General features: G+C 46.6%; 1 protein-coding gene across 1 annotated transcript in view; it reads left to right on the top strand.

The window, feature by feature from the left end:
• The window catches only part of GDPD4 (glycerophosphodiester phosphodiesterase domain containing 4), a 54,466-nt gene that overhangs the window by 24,603 nt on the left and 12,543 nt on the right, over positions 1-17,320 (top strand). Inside the window, exons 6-12 of the mRNA XM_073316638.2 lie at positions 2,829-2,888; positions 5,529-5,627; positions 7,807-7,900; positions 12,225-12,370; positions 13,420-13,502; positions 15,419-15,569; positions 16,191-16,412. Of these exons, the coding sequence (XP_073172739.2) occupies positions 2,829-2,888; positions 5,529-5,627; positions 7,807-7,900; positions 12,225-12,370; positions 13,420-13,502; positions 15,419-15,569; positions 16,191-16,412 (855 nt within the window). The remainder of the gene's footprint in view (positions 1-2,828; positions 2,889-5,528; positions 5,628-7,806; positions 7,901-12,224; positions 12,371-13,419; positions 13,503-15,418; positions 15,570-16,190; positions 16,413-17,320) is intronic.

Raw genomic sequence — 17,320 nt, 5'->3', positions numbered from 1 at the left:
CTCCCTTAATGACTAATCTCGACCACAGCGCCCTAGCCTTCTCCTCACTTATTCTGAATCACTGAAGCAAACTTTCTTCTTTCCACCAGCCCCCTCTAGCTGAGCAAAGCCTCGCACAACAAAGCACTTACTGTCTTTGCAAAGATCCTCTCCATCTGTCCACTTCAGTGTAATTTTTCCAGACATCCAGCTTCAATTAATTCAACAGCCATCCATTTCCCCAAACAATTTTCTTACTCCCTCCACACAAAAAAAGTTGGATAGAGATGGTTTAATTGAAATATAATTCCAGACTTAGTGGTGGTAAGGGCAACAGATCTTATTTTCCTATATCCAGTACAAACCTGACCAACCAAAGGGTTTTGGAGATGTAACCACATGGTAACAGAGTGTGGCTATTTGTCCTCCTCTGGTGGCTACAGCACACAGAGAGGTTTATGATTCTGCTGCTGCATCGAAGATGGTGGACTAGGGCCTGTAGTTCAAGCAGTGCTTGGCTTTATAGAGCTGCTGTGTTCATGTGGGTTACTGAGACAGCGGGAATCTCCAGAAGCTTGTGGGTTTGGATGAATGGGTGTGTAAAGGACAGTGTACATTTGCTACCAGGGAGCATGACTGACTTTTGGTTAATAGGGAGCTGTAGTCAGCCAGATTAGGGCTGATTAGGGTCATATTGAACTGTGCACATCCCAACTCCAAACTGACATAACGGGAAGAAAATAGTGTTATAAGACTATGGTTGGGGGACAGTGAGCTGGTGTTGCAATAGGAGACAGCACGTAAGAATCATAGAAGATCAGGGTTGGAAGGGACCTCAGGAGGTCATCTAGTCCAACCCCCTGCTCGAAGCAGGACCAAGCCCCAATTTTTGCCCCAGATCCCTAAATGGCCCCCTCAAGGATTGAACAGTGGGGGAGGTTTAGGTTGGATATTAGGAAAAACTTTTTCACTAGGAGGGTGGTGAAACACTGGAATGCGTTACCTAGGGAGGTGGTGGAATCTCCTTCCTTAGATATTTTTAAGGTCAGGCTTGACAAAGCCCTGGCTGGGATGATTTAACTGGGAATTGGTCCTGCTTCGAGCAGGGGGTTGGACTAGATGACCTTCTGGGGTCCCTTCCAACCCTGATATTCTATGATTCTATGAACTCACAACCCTGGGTTTAGCAGGCCAATGCTCAAACTCTGATTTGTATTTGCTATATTCTCTTGCTCCTCTTTCTGATTGCATGTGCATTTAAAATCCCCCCTTTGGCTAAAGAGCACTGATTTCCAAGCAGTGTCATCCTGGAAAAACTGAGGGTGGGATTCACAAGGATATTTAGGCACCTACACCCCACTGAAATTCCACCTTGGGAGTGTTTTTCACTGGATCCCAAGTGACTTGCACTACCTTCTGATAGTAGGTGAGGTCCAGCCCCAATATGGTGCTGCCATAAAAGCTGTGCATTCAGCCAGCACAGAATTTCCCCCAGCCCAAGCCCTGTGTAGGACAGCTTATGGCTGTATTATCCATGTCCCCTCGCAAGCTCTAGTTTGGGGGATGTGCACAGGGATAGAAGGGGATGTCCTTAAGCAGCTTGTGACTGCCATAGCTTAAGACTGCTCCCCATTCATCCGAAATGATCCCTAGGGGTGTGAAGGGTGGTGTAAAGGCATCCTGGTCTCCTCACCTGCTGGGCTGTGAGTTCTGTGCTCCACTTGAAAGACCTGCATAGAATCTTTCACCTTTTGGATCTATCCTGTAATAAAGGGCAAATATTGCACTGGCATTATGGGCCACAGACAAGTGTTTTTAACCAGTTTTAGAATAGCTGATACAAATGTTTCACATCAGAACATATTCTTTCCTTGGGTTTCTATCATGCTGCTAGAGGTGCCTGCTTTCTGATAAGATGTTACCCATTTGTGAGGCAGAATGTTGCTTCCCTTTTTTGACCCAAGTGGTGAACCTTGTGGGAGGAGAAATGGATGTTAGGTATTTCTTTGATGCAATCCTGTGTTACAAAGAATGTACACAAAGTCCTGTTTCCCTGAATGCAGTCAGAATCAAACAGGAGATTGTTTCTTTGCTCACAATTTCAAGCCCCTTTCCAGCCAGCACTCTGCCCAAAAGCTCTGAGCTTTTTTCCACAGAAGCGACTCTGGTTGTGTCTGGTGCTGCCTTGCCATCTTGTCTGTGTGCTGCTATGGTGTTCCTGCTTCTCTCTCTCTCTCACACACACACACTCTTCTGTCAAACAATATCCAGCACCCTGAATTTGCATTTCAGCCCCCAGTCAAAGCCCTCCTTCCCCAGAGCTCTGATTCCTGACCAGCCATGTTTATGGCCTATGTTTTGGGTGGTAGCTCCTATTCTTTCAGCTCTCTATTGCACAAAGGAACATAATTGCTTTTTACCTTTACCCCGAATGAAGGGCAGCTGTTGTCATGCTCACCAGCTTCAAACAGGTTCCACTCAATCCCATCACAATAGCATATTTTTAAAATTTCTTCCCACTGGAAACTGATTGTATCCAAATCTACTGCATGGATAATGTGCCTCTAACCACCCTGGCGTTAAGCAATAGGACAAAGGACCTCTACATTCAGTAGAAGGGGAAGAATCGTTCCAGTTCTGTTATCCTTATTTCTTAATGCTGTTGGTGTAGCACGTAGACGCCGGTTCTTCTTTGTGCAATATCAGCTTTGGAAAGTTTCATTCAAAGTGACTTTTCTATGCAATATAATTCTGCATCTGCCTTCACAGATCTATGATCCTGAGGCCTGAAGTCACTGGGCAGTGTTTAACCATGTTATAATGCCATGGTTTTCCATTTGATTTCCCAGGTTCTAGCCGTGTGTTTGCTGTCAGAAGGTCAGCAGTTGTACCTGCACTGGAGTCACAAGGTGGGATAGTTGAGTCATTCCAGAAACTTCTGTATCCACACTTTACAACAATTAAGGTCAATTATGGGATGGTTCCCTACCCAGAGACCAAAACACATTTTCAGTCTAACGTGATGATTCTCTTCAAGGTTAAGGAATTTAAAAAACAAAAGCAAAAGGAAAGGCTTGGGGAGAGAGCACAATGTATGCATCCCCTTTGTAACTGGCTGCAGTGTCTCTGTAAACAAAATGGCTGACATCTCTGCCCACAGAAAGTGAGAATTAGTGCTCTTAAATCCACGAGGAAGTGTGTACTGCTGCTGATCATTTTTGTATCTGCTCCTGGGTAGACAGAGAATGCAATTCTCCAAGTCAGCCAATCTAACCCTAAAATTCACTGGTAAAATCACCCAGAGACAGAAAAAATCAGGATGGATTACAGGTGATATTAGCAACCCCTCATAATTTCAGTTTATGACATTGTGATGCCTTGAGCCAGCTAATAGAGGGTAGGTCTACACTGCAATGTAAGCCCAGGGTTAATAGAACCGGAGTCAGCAGCCCCTGGGTTTGTTAACCTAGGGCTTGAGCATCTATACTCATTTGTAACTCCAGGTTAGGAATTGTTGAACCCTGGGTTCCAGCCTGGGGCTTCAGCCTGTACACATTATGCAGGCCCAAGTCCAACCACCCATATCCCAGACTTCCTAGTGCCATCCCAAAATGTGGCCACTCTAGCCCTTTGTTTATAGTACAGGGAAAGCCCTTTGTTTATGGGGAAACTTGACTGTCCACCAAACTTGACTGTCTGGAGGACAAAGAAAGTTGCCCCATGGGATTATGGGATACTTTTGGCAGATTCCCAGAGCAGACTCCCAGTGGAGCGGCATCTATACTGCAAAGCAATAGGGCTTGAACCCTGGCTACCAGCTTGAATCAGGCCCTCCACCCCCATGGAATACTGGGACCCTGGGTCCAAGCCCTGGGTTACTGTGATTAGGGTGTATCTGGAAAGGGGGTTAGGCTTGAGCCTGAGTTCAAAGCCTGCATTTACATTGCAGCACTGACATCCCTTAGGTGATTGACCTGAGACATGCTTGGCCAAAATCCATAGCATAAGAACGGCCATGCTGGATCAGACCAAAGGTCCATCTAGCCCAGTACCCTGTCTTCCAACAATAGCCAATGCCAGGTGCTTCAGAGGGAATGAACAGAACAGGCTAAATATCAAGTGATCCATCCCCTATCATCCAGTCCCAGCATCTGGCAGTCAGAGGCTTAGGCACATCCAGAACATGGGGTAGCATCCCTGACCAAAGAGACAACCTAGCCATTATTAATGATGGATCTGTCACTCAGTGTTTCTCCTTAGTGCAGGTTTGGGCAAACTTTTTGGCCTGAGGGCCACATGGGGGGTTCCAAAACTGGAGGGCCGGGTAGGGAAGGCTTTGCCTCCCCAAACATCCTGGCCCCTGCCCTCTATCCGCCCCTCCCACTTCCTGCTCCCTAACTGCCCCCCTCAGAACCCCTGACCCATCCAACCCCCCCTGCTCCTTGTCCTCTGACCGCCCCCTCCTGGGACCCCATGACCCTAACTACCCCCCCACCAGACCACCACCCCCCCACGCCCTGACAGGCCCCCTGGGACTCCCACACCTATCCAACCGCCCCCTGCTCCCTGTCCCCTGACTGCTCCCCAGGACCCCCTACCCCTTATCAACCCCCCTGCTCCCCACCCCCTTACCATGCCAGTCAGAGCACCAGGACTGTCAGCTGCGCCACCCAGCTGGAGCCAGTCACGCCACTGCACTGCTCGGCAGGAGCTCGCAGGCTCGCTGCCCAGAGAGCTTGCGGCATGGTGAGTCGAGGCTGCGGGGGAGAGGGGACAGCAGGGGAAGGGCCAAGGGCTAGCCTCCCCGGCCGGGAGCTCAAGGGCCAGGCAGGATGGTCCTGTGGGTCAGATGTGGCCCGTGGGCCATAGTGTGCCCATCTCTGCCTTAGAGGTCTCTTTGCCTCCAAGAGTATGTCTACACTGCATTGTAAACCCAGGTCTGTGGAACCCACATTTGTGGACTTGGTGTTTCCAAGCCTATGCTTGAGTGTCCATACTGCATTGTAAACCTGGGTTTACGATTGTTGGACTTGGGGGTCTGACAGCCATGCTAACATCCGTAGTGCACTATGCAGACCTTTTCACTCAGCCGCTTGAGCTGTGTCCACACTGCAAAATGACAGGGCTTGGATCCGAGTCACAGAGTGTAGACCTAACCTAATTCAGCTAGGTCAGTTTAGATGATCAAGCTCATAAAGATCACTGCCACATAGAAAATACTCTATACCTTTGGAATCCAAGCCATCTTTATAACCCACATACAACAGTAGCTAAGGGTAGTATACACAGAAATACGAATTACAATTGTCCTACAGGTTTCAGAGTAACAGCCATATTCGTCTGTATTCGCAAAAAGAAAAGGAGTACTTGTGGCACCTTAGAGACTAACCAATTTATTTGAGCATAAGCTTTCATGAGCTACATGCATCCGATGAAGTGAGCTGTAGCTCACGAAAGCTTATGCTCAAATAAATTGGTTAGTCTCTAAGGTGCCACAAATTGTCCTACACTAATTCTGAAGCCAGGCAATACCCTATTTGTCTCTGCAGATTGGGACTTTTTTGGTATTGGGTTTCTCCATAGCTGCCATCGCTGTATTTTCTAAACTGTGGGGAGTTCGATGGAAAACCGTCCGCCTGTCATTTCAGGTAAGAACATGGAAGCTCTACATAAAAAAAAGACAACTTGTTAACAAAAGCCTTGACTGGAAAATATGGAAACAGAGGCATTTTTTTCATATACAATTTTTCTGTCAGGGATGCGGTGTCATCAAACTCAAAATTTTCCATAAAACGTCAATTTTGACTACATTTTTTATTTTTTATTCTGATTCAGGGGAATGGGGATGAAAAATTTTGTTTAGCTTCAGAATGTCAATCAGAAACTCCATTTTTCATTTTGAAATGCTGAATTGTTTTGATCAAAAATATTTTAAAAAGTTGTTTCAGTGTTTACAATTCGAACCTTTTAGAATTTTTCGTTGTGTGACATTTTTTATTTCCACTTTCTGTTCTGATTTGGAATGGAAACGAATTCTGAAATGTCAACATTTCCTGTGATAGGAAAATAGCATTTACGAGCCAGTTCTAGAAAATATCTTCCATCAAATGTCCTTGGGTTCAGAAACAGGACGGGATTAAACTTGTTCAAAAAAAATGAGCCAGCATCCGCTGTTACCTATTTCTGGAATCAAACTTGAACTAAAATGTTATTAAAAAGTTTTTATCAATGTTTATGCAGTGATTCCTTCCACAAGCTGTCAGGAGAGTTTGAAACTAATGCTGGAGACACCTCTACGGCTTCAGCTAAAGGAGGAACTCCATTAGTTTTCATCCATAGTAGGCTGGTATTCTGTATATGGATTAGCCAGTAGAGGGATGCCGATGGCCAGTTCTAGGGGCGGGCAAGCAGGGCCGTCACCATGGGTGCCAACTTCCAGGGAATACCACCACAACGCTGTGCTGCTGGGCATTTTTGGCCAGCCTTTCTCCCCCCTCTCCTCAACATGGGCTGAGTTTTTCTTCTTCTTTTTTTGGTTTTGTTTTTTGTTTTGCTTGGCTGCTGGGCATGAGGAAGGTGTTAAAAACATTTTCTACCATGGCTAGCAAAATTGTTAGGACTGCTTTGGTGCTTCTGTGGATGCAACATACAACCATGTTACATTTGGATAATGTTTTTTCCCTACCATATACCTTGGTAATTTCAGGTTTCACTATGGGTCAGATTGTCTGCTACTCTAGTTTTATGCTGGAGTGACTCCCTTGACTTTAATGGAGTCATACCAGCGTACAACTCAGCGGAAAATCTTGCCCAATATCTCCCGTCAGGCCAAAAAACAGCATATTTCTTTCAGATTTCCATCCCACTTTTGCACATTTGTGATAAATTCAGAGAAGCATCTGAGCTTTTGAGTGCTTGTTTAACCTTTACAGTGAAAGAAATCAATTACAATTTCTATAGCTGTCCTTCAAAAATAGTAATCTAATAAATCAGTTATTTGATGTTAGTAAAACATGAAGAATATTCCCAAGGTTACAAATCTGAAGCTAAAAAAAACCAAATAAATTGAAATGCAATTGGATCTAAATACAATGGACCTAAACCCTCTAGTCTGAGATCAGGCGCTTTGTTTAAATAAATAAGAGTAAATACTTCTTATGAAGTACATTATTAATTTGTGGAACTAGCTGTTGCAGAATATTAGTGAGGCTAATCAAGTAGTCTAGCAAGATTGGAAAAAGGATTAGACACACATTGGAGTAATCAGCTGCTGCAGTTATACTAACTAGTATGATAGTACAGTTGGATATTGAGCATTACCATTCAAGTGAGTTATCATGCAATTAGTGGTCTCATCTTCATAACTGGTGATGTTCATAATGAAGTGTTGAAACTGAATCTAGCTGGAATGGCCTGACTGTCTGGTGGAAGACACTCAGGTACTACGGTGATGAGGGGCCATATAAGAACCAAGACTAAGAGAAGAAGTTGAGTTCAGGATAGTGCACTCAGCTCCTGGGGGAAAGGCGTGCCTTGCATTGCTATCCTGCATCCCCTTTGGCTGACTCAGGAGCAGGGTTGATGGGCTCTTGAGGATCACATCAGTATACTTCAGCTGACCTGCCATGGGGCTAAAGAAAAATGTAGGGGACAGGGACTTTCTCGTGGGTTCCACGAAGTTCTCAAAGGGCCCAAGCCAAGTGTAAGATTGGAGAAAAACTGTCTGTACCTCTAGCAGAGCCCCATAGCTCAACTATGTCAGTATTAGGAGAGCTGTTTGTTTCCATAAACTGGCTTTTCACAGCAATCCTCTTGTCTCCCGTCCAGGTCACAGCTCCCTATCTCCACATAGGTGCAATAGCAGCCATGGTCCTTCTGTCTTGGCCAGTGGCTTTGCATGCCTTCCGAATGAGTAAAAAAGGTACAGTAGCTCTCCTTTATGCTCTACAGGTGCAGCTTCCACCTGGAACCTCTGTGCTCTGCTTTGTGCAAATGGGAGAGATGGGGATATGGGCCAAGACTTTCAAAAATAGGTAACAATTTTGGGCCTCACTTTTTGTGTGCCTTGAGACACCTTAAATCGGCCTGATTTTCAGAGTGCCCATAGCTCTTACATCAGCCTGTCAATATACTCAGTATCAAGGGGTGGACCCTTCCAGCTAGCACACTTAATGCACCAATGCTTGTTTGCCCAGTGATGCTGCCTCCCTTCCTTGCTTGAGGTTCTGACAAAGAACTTTTGTCTTAGGGAGAAAATGAATGACAAGGAGCCCCAGCTCCTCGCCCGTCCTTTCTGCCAACACCTGCATCCTTGCTTCATGGGGCTTCTAAACAGCCTAAGGCACTGAGCCATGGGGACCCAGTCAGAGCCCCACTGATTTTACTGCGGCCCTGCACTTTGCGGGGAGGGGTGGGATAGCTGTATCAGGGCTTAATGGGAGGGGTTGTCATGGGAGACCTTGTTGCAACTTCAGCAGCTCATTGCTATGTACAAATATGCAATAGCAGCGGTGAACAGGACACGGGTCATCTCCTCTGCCCCATTTGTGCTTGCTGAGATGTCTCTTCTGGAGGCTGCCCTAGGCAGTGGCCAGGATAGAGTTCATGGCAGCACTAGTGCCCGGCGTGGCAGCTAAGGCAGCCCACCCCTCCCCTTCTCCAGGGACATCCTAGGGAGACCTTATTAAGCCAAGTTTAAGTATCTTTGGTGTCCGTTGTACGTAATTAATGGATTATGGATTATTATGGGCCAGGACTGTACGTAACTTCTTGAGGGGGGAGGTGTGTCAGATGTGAGACCTGGGGGTTCAAACAACTGTACTGGATATGCTAGACAAGAATGACCCCTTGGAACAAAATAGGTTAAGTCGTTTTTCCTGGGGAATATCTAGGAGGAGGTGAATGCAAATCCCCCACCTCTTGTTATGAACCGATCCCCCTGCCTTTTGAAATGGTGCTCTGAGGAGTGAGCCATTGTCTGCTGATCACCTGTTACTTGAGGCCAACGTCAAAGGCCCATGCTTTATAAAGGAAAGACTGAACTATTCATGGGGATGCTACTTCTGAGCTAAGGCTGTTATCAACTTGAAACCTTACAAAAAATCCTTTGTGGGGTTTGAAGGACTGACTCCTGCCAGAGCCCATGGCTGGGGTTGGGGTTGGGGTGATCTCTGCTAAGCTTATTAGCATGCATGTTGGTTCTTGTATTGTTTTTAATTTTTTCTCTGCAATGCTTTCACCTTAAGAATAAATGTGCTTGCTTATAAAGAGCTATGTGGTAACTTGCTGGCAATTACAGCCTCTGGAGAGAAAGCAAAGTGCAGCCGTTGGCCTGTTTAGGCAGTCTGGCTTGCTGAGAATATCACAACATAGGCAGGGAACTGTGCAGCCTGGAAAACCCTGGTCAGGAGAGAGGTCTCCACCCAAGAGAAGTGATGGCTGAGGAGTCAGGAGACTAAGAGTGGGTGCCGTTGGTGGACTGTGGAGGGGGAATGCATGTGTGGTTGCCCTGAACAATGACATTCATGGCAGCCCTAGTGCCAGGAGTGGCAAGCTCAGGTAGTCCATTTCTCCCCCACACCCATCCTTCTCCAGGGACACACAAACACCAGCACGTTAAAACATGCTTCTTCCTCAAAGCCTGTTAGCAAGTTAGAAATTCCATAAATTTGAGCTAGTGGTGTCCAGCACGTACAATCTGTATTATCTCCAGAGGATCGATTCCTTGGAGGCTGGGCTGTCTCTCTTGCTTGGACAGATGGCACTGAACACATGACAGGCTCTCAGCAAATAACAACCGCGCTGTTTCCTGGGGCCTGAGGAGAACCTTGCTCCTTACATAAGAATTGTGATTGACATCATAAAAAAACAAACTGCTCTGTTAGAAATTAGGTCATCCAGTCTGTCCCCTGTATCTAATACTTGCGATGCTGTAATATTTGCAATCCCCCATGCCTGCCTTAACACACAACAAAGGAATAATTGCGTCTTTGAATTTGAAACCCCACAGCAACAATGCTTTCTCTCTCTGCCATGGTTTTCCTCACTGTGACGAGCATTAAGGTCATAATTGCCCCTTTGTTTGGCAAATCTTTCATGCCTGAGAGGGTTTAGCACAAGCCCTGATGTTCTCAGGCATGTACAGAAATGGAGCTAGAACTGTAAGTCTGGCCGGAAAGGCTGCCAATCCTCTTCCGTGTCTGGCTCTTGTTTGCAGTCCTGTTTCAAGCGGGTTCTTCTGAAAGTTTGTCCAGTCACTCCACATCACAGAAGGGGCTTTCAGAAGAACCCACCTGAGATGGAGCAAGCGACTGAAGGTAGCCCTTAGTATGGCAGGGAAGCTTGATGAGCTAGCAAGGAGACTTTGTCCCCGTCTGTTGGAATGTTCTAAGGATTGATGTGCGGCTTAGAGAAGTGTTGTCTAGGAGCATAAGGGCAGGCCCAGGTGTCAGTAACTCCTGATTATGAATCCTGGCCCTGGCACTCTCTCTTTCTCTCTGTCTCACCTTCTCCTTCTGCAAAATGGTTACACTTACTTGCCTCCTTGCCAGGGATGTTGTGAGCATTAATCAGCGACAGTATCCAAAGCAAATGAAGATGCTGAACATTCACACTGGAGCCTGTCACACTTTGCAGCTCTCACCTGTGCTGTTCAGTTTGACACCCAGAGTAGATGTTAATTTGTATCTAAAACAGTGGTTCCCAAACTCTTCAGCATCACGCCTCCTTTTTAATTTCCGAGAAACCCTCACACCCCACGCCTCTCCTTTACCATCATCCAACCCCCCCAATCCTTGTCCCCTGAACACCCCCTCCTGGGACCCCCCACCCCTAACTGTCCCCCCGGGTCCCACTCCCTATCCAATCCCTCCTGCTCCTTGTCCCCTGATTGCCCCCTCCCGGGACCCCACCCCCTATCCAATCCCCCCACCCCCATACCCTGTCCCCTGACTGCCCCCCCTGCACCTCCTGCCCCTTATCCAAACCCCCCTCCCCCCACTCCCTACCCCCTTACCAGGCTGCTCAGAGTGGTAGGACTGGCTTATTGGAAAGCCTGGGAGGTGGGTGGGCACAAGCCATGCTGCCCGCGTGGCAGGGGGGAGTGGACAGGAGGGGAGGGGCTGGGGGGCTAACCTCCCCAGCCGGCAGCTCAAGGGCTGGGCAGCCTCATGCCCCCCTTGGAATTTCTTCACGCCCCCCGAGTTTGGGAACCAGTGAAAATGCTGTACTCATACAGTATGTGCAAACTCCTGGTCCACCTCTCCTGACTCTACTTCTCTGCAATAAGAACCTCACCTGATGCCAGACTACGTGGAACACAGACATGGTTGGCTTGAATGTAGCTTCCACTGCACTGTAGGGATTTCAGTCAGTATAGTGCCTTTGTGGGAATCCCCACAGGGCACATCCAAAGCTGTCTCACTGTGACAGCATGCATGGGCTGGGGAATGGGATGCTCTCCAGGGTACTGTACCTCACGGGAAGCTTGGTCCATAGGCGAGAACGTCTCAGAGGCGCTATTTTCTTATCTTCTGTGAAAATCCCCAAATAGTTGCACACTGAGGTGCTCTGGTGCCATGGTGATGGGCCACATCTAGATGTATGGGTAGGCAGAATTCTGAACCACACAGCCTGCGGAAAACCATGGAGCTGAGATCTATAGCAGGCCAATCTACCTTGGTAAAAGTGAATCCTGCTGTGGAAAACCATTGTTAAGGAGCTGAAGTTCGCCCTCTAGGATGCACAAAGAGAATGGTGCAGAGAATGCTCCTCACTGCATCATCCTGCTTTTGAGTATAAATGAAATTTTTAAATGCCGCTTACCATATCATTAATCTAACAATAAATAGTATTTCGCCTTTACTGCAAACAGCATCGACCTTCTCAGGCTCTTTCCTGTGAAGCTGAGTAAATCTTATTACATCCATATTTACAGATAGGGAAACTGAGGCATAGACTGTGACTTCCTGAAGATGGCACAGCAAGTTAGGAGACAAACCAAAAATATGACCCAGCAGTGCTGGATCCCAGTTATCTGACCACTAGACAGACTGGTACAGGGCATAGTTTGGAGAGATGCATGGGGTACAGAAAACAAGGGGATTGACTGATGGGAAGGATTTAGTGATTCAGGACACCAGACTTGGCCCAAGAGCCAAACAGCTCTGATATAAATCAAGCCCTGGGGCAAACTCATAAATTATCAAATGGATTAACTCTAGCCTTCCCCTTCTGCATTCTTTCAGTGATTCAGGCAATAATTATTGGTCCATACCTGGCTATCCTGGTCCTTCTTTTCTTGATACCTCTGGGGATGTACTCTCCCTGCATCAGAGAGGTGGGGACTCTGGGGCCCAAACCAGCCCTCATTGGACACAGAGGAGCACCAATGGTAGGTCTGGGGGAAGATGTTTGGTATCATTCTTTCATGATCTGTATTGTAGATTGCAGATTCCCCACCCTCACCCCAAGAGCTCTGCAGTCAGCCTCTGACAGGGAATCTATAAAGGGAATCTATTCTGTTTTGGATCTGTATGCAGAAAAAGCCCTCATGATTTCATTACCAAGCACCATCAGTGCACCAGAGCTTTCCGATGATTCAGGTCAAAGAACACAGGCATTGTGGGTAGCGTGGAATTGAGCGAAGGAGACAAGGGGAACAGTTCAGAGTGACTCTCAGGCAAAGTACTATCCCAGGATAGTTCACAGCATGAAAACAAGGCAGAAGCTGGAAGACTGTTTAAGGTGGTGATGAGAAGCTTAAAAGTTGTGTGGAAGAAGATAAGAAGCCGGTGAAGTAGGTGGAGGAAGGCAGAGATGTGGTGCAAAGATGATTTTGGGTGTGTTGGGAGGCTGAGTGGTGGCTGAGTGGAAGGCTGGGGAGGTGCAGGTTATGGTAGTCAAGGCTTGAGATAACTAGAGAGCAGACTATCAACTTGGTGGTTGGCACTGAGAGGAAGGAAGGTATTTAAAAGAAGCACCACAATTTGGTGAGAGCCTGGATGTGAGATGAAATAGCCAAAGTTGACCTTTAGGCTACAAGCCTGTATAATGGGAAGAGTGGGGATATTGTCAACAGGAACAGAAAAAGAGGAAGGGTTAGAGGTATAGTCAAACTCTGCCTCGGATGTACTGATTTAAGGAGCAACGTAACGTGAACAAAGCCTCCCGCTCTGTTATTGACTGACTGAAGAACTTGATGGTTTGGGGCTTGTCCTGCCCTCCAGCAGATTTGTAAATGATCCTGGATGCTCCTAGAGCCCTGATGGGACCTACAGGTATGAAGCAAGTAAAACAGATTTTTAGCTATTGGACAAAGTGAACTTTACTGGCAATCACAGTGGGGCAGGGCAGTGGGGGTGGTTACCAAGAAACTGAAAGTATTCTTGGGAGTCATCTGGCGCTTGTCGAAACTGGAATTCCTTTATGTCATCTTCCTAGCTGGCTCCAGAAAACACTGAGATGTCATTTCAGAAGACCATTGAACATGGTGGGGATGGTCTTGAGACAGACGTCACAATTAGGTAAGGGGGAAGCACCGTGTCTCAGTGTGCAACTTCCTCTGGCTAAGATTTCACTTTGCTACGACACAGATATGGGCAATCAATACTTGATGGGCTATGTCCAATCCTTTATCAACTAGTGTTTGACACAACTGCATGTCGGGCCTGCTCCTGTTCCCACTGTCACACTGTGACTTTGGTATTGATTTATTATTATTTGTATTACGTAGTGCCTAAGAGCCCTCGTCATGGACCAGAAGCCCATTGTGACAGGCACTGTGCAAAAATAGAGAACAAAGAGATGGCCCCTGCCCCAAAGACCTTACAATCTAAGCATAAGACAACAGATACAGACAGAAAGGGGAGTATAAGAAATAATTACTTTATCGTGCATCCGAGTATGTAGACAGATTACAGGAAACACATAGAAGGCAGATCTCTATCCTAACGATCTTACAAACCTCAGTGGGATTTGGATGAGGTGCAGAGAACACAGCCAAGTTGCTTGCAATTACAAATGAGAGCATTGTATTAGTTACTGCCAGGGTCTTGATGTGCCATTCCGAGTTGGAATCATTGCCCTTACACCGTTGGGTAGGGTGATCGGCTTTTCGGTGTTTATGTAGCACTGTGGAAAGTATGAATGTAGACCCCCAAATCTACAAAGCGCTGAAGCACGTGCCCAAGTGCTTAGCTGAGTCAGGGCTTTGCAAAGGGTAAAATTCTGCTCTCACTTACACCATTATAAATGCAGCATTGAAGTTGACAGAACTACTCCAGAATTACCCTGGTGGGAGCTAGAGCAGAACCTGGCCCATGGTCATTGCTGTATTTCTTCTTAAGATGTCAGATCGAAGTATCGTTATTTCCATTTTACAGATGGGGAAACTGAGGCACAGGGAGATGTGACCTCTCCAAGGTCACCCAGCAGGCCAGTGGCAAAGCTGGGAATAGAACCCAGGTTTCCTGACTCCCAGAGTATGTCTACACTGCAATCAGAGGTATGCCTGAAGCATATGTAACTACCTGAGCTCGCTTTAATCTAGCTAGTTTGAATAACAATAGTATTGAAACCACGGCAGTATGGGCAGCTGCATGGGTGAGCCACGCAAGTATTTACCCAGGGTCCCACATGGGCTTGTGCAGCCCATGCTGCTGAGGCTTCACTGCTGTTGTTGTTTGACCTGGCCAGATCAAAGCTAGCTTGGGTATGTCTACACATGCTGCATTCTCACCCCTGATTGCAGTGTAGACATAGTGTAGTCTAGTGTCCTGTCCCACGTGACTGCCTATGTGATAATGGATTCTACTCTAGGCGTTGTTTTCCAGAGGGTGTCCTTTTATTAATGTCCTTCACGTATAATTAGGGCCCTACCAAATTCATGGTCCATTTTGGTCAATTGCACAGTCATAGCCTTTTAAACTTTGTAAATTTCATGATTTCAGCTATTTAAATCTGAAATTTCACTGTGTTGTAATTGTCGGGGTCCTGATCCAAAAAGGGGCTGTGTGAGGGAGTCGCAAGGTTATTGTAGGGGGTGGTTGTGGTATTGCTACCCTTACTTCTGCTGCCTTCGGAACTGGGCACCCGGCCAACATCTGCAGCTCTCCAGCGCCCAGCTCTGAAGGCAGTGCAGAAGTTAGGGTGGCAATACTGTGATGCCTCTAAAATAACTTTGCGATCCCCCTGCAACTCCCTTTTGGGTCAGGACTCCCAGTTTGAGAAACATTGGTCTCCCCTGTGAAATCTGTATAGTAGAAGGTAAAAGCACACAAAAGACCAGATTTCATGGGGGGAAACCAGATTTCATGGTCCGTGACACAATTTTCATGGCTGTGAATTTGGTAGGGCCCTACATATAATTCTGGCCTTGCTGTACCGTGCTCATGTTTTGAATGTTGTCCATGTTGTGAAGAGCCCTCTCCTTTTATCGTAGCTATGATGGGATTCCCTTCCTGATGCATGACAGCAACTTACAGAGGACAACAAACATCCGGGAGGTCTTTCCCAGTAACTCCACTCAGAATGCTGCATTGTTTTCCTGGGATGCCCTAGAACAGCTGAACGCAGGAAAGTGGTTCCTCAAGGTAAGATTGTTCGGAGATCTTTCTTAAAGTGCCTACTTGAAGGGATATGTGCTATGGTCCTGATCCAAAACCCACTGAAGTCGATGGGATCAGTCCCAATAATTATGCAGAAGGCGGCAACAGAGAAGTGTATTTTTCTTTACTAGTTTATGTAACTGTGGTTCTCGATCAGGCTTTGCAATTGCATAGCAGAGATGGAGGAAAGAAGACCTAAGCTATTCATGCAAGGCATAGACACAACTCCTAGGGGGCAGGAGAGGGAAGAATGTCCACCCACTTTCTATGTCCTGATGATTTACTCCTTAGGGCAGCTGCAGAGTTAATTCCTTCTCAATCCCAGTCCATCTTTTTTTAATGTGGCTGCAAGACTGATATACAGAGTCAAAGACCTAAGGTTAAAATGTTAATTATGGGTGAAGGGAGAGAACATGGAGACTCATATGTTTATACCAACGACATATAGGAGATGAAAACGAGAGGAGGAACAAAGGAAAATGAACTCTTTTATCTCACTGAATGCCGACGTTAGCCTAGTTCCCCCTTAGAGAAACAGGAACTGTTTGTATGCAGCTAACTCAGCCTGACTTCTATTTATTTCCTTGTGTATTTATTTATTTTTAGGACACACCATTTTCATGCATGGGCTCACTGTCAAGTGCAGATCAAAAATTGGCAATGAATCAGTCAATTTACAAGCTAAGTAATTTCTTGAGACTTGCAGACAGTGCGAATAAACTTGTGATATTTGATCTCTACCGCCCTCCAGTGAAACATCCTTACAGGAACACCTGGATCAATACAACACTGGAAGTGATCCGTGACTCAAGGATTAACCCTCATCTGGTATGGTGCTGTCACTCCTCCCTCTCCTCTTTGTTGTGGTTTTTAGAATCGAGGTTTTGGGCCAGATCCTCATAAATCAGCATCACTCCACTGACTTCACCAACGAAAGACTTAGCTCATTACATTTTATTCTCCCACTGGTGGCTAGTTGACTCAGGGACCAGTCCAGCAAAATTATAAAAATGCATTTCCCCAAGGCCATATTGTAACACTCTTCCCCATGCTGGAGAGTTACATCTCAAATCATCCCACTGATTTTAATGAGATTACTCGTGGGGGAAGGTGTGAATAGGGTACTGCAGTCGAGCTCCAAGCTAGCTATAAGTGTTGATTCGGAATGAATGGTTGCCAATTGCTTTGAGATCCCTCAGTAAAAGTCTCTGTACCAAAGGCCAGATCCTCAGCTGGTGTAAACTGGTGTAGCTCCATTTACACCAGTTGAGGATCTGGCCCCATGATTGCAGAATAGCACTGCCATTGTAGCAGTGGGTCACCTAAATGTTGCTCCCCGTCTTTTCTGGATTATTCATGTTACCTTTGCGCCTAGGAACCCCCAGTCAGTCTCAGGACTCCAGGAACCATGTTCATGTAACACAATCAGAAAGGGCAACCCTGGGATTTAGATCGCGCCTCTCTGCCCCTCCCAAAGCAATCTCAGCAGTTGGGCCAAGTTCCCAACCGGTGCAGATCACAATGGGTGTAGCTCTATGAGCTTCAAGGGAGCGATGCCGATCTGTAATTCACCCTGGGTGCAGCTCCGCTGGGGGAAGCTTTAGCGTAGGTGGGGGCCTTTGTGCTAAGCACTTTAATGATATGGTCACAAGCCCTGTTGCCATCACCTGTTGAGACTTATGGCTACAAAGTTTGTGTACACAGGGCCCTGTGCCACCCCTCCCTGTCAATTTGGG

Source organism: Lepidochelys kempii, chromosome 1 (assembly GCF_965140285.1).
Source record: "Lepidochelys kempii isolate rLepKem1 chromosome 1, rLepKem1.hap1, whole genome shotgun sequence".
Taxonomy (NCBI): domain Eukaryota; kingdom Metazoa; phylum Chordata; order Testudines; family Cheloniidae; genus Lepidochelys; species Lepidochelys kempii.
The sequence above is the reverse complement of the archived record's forward strand: the minus strand, read 5'-3'. Positions and strand labels throughout refer to the sequence as shown.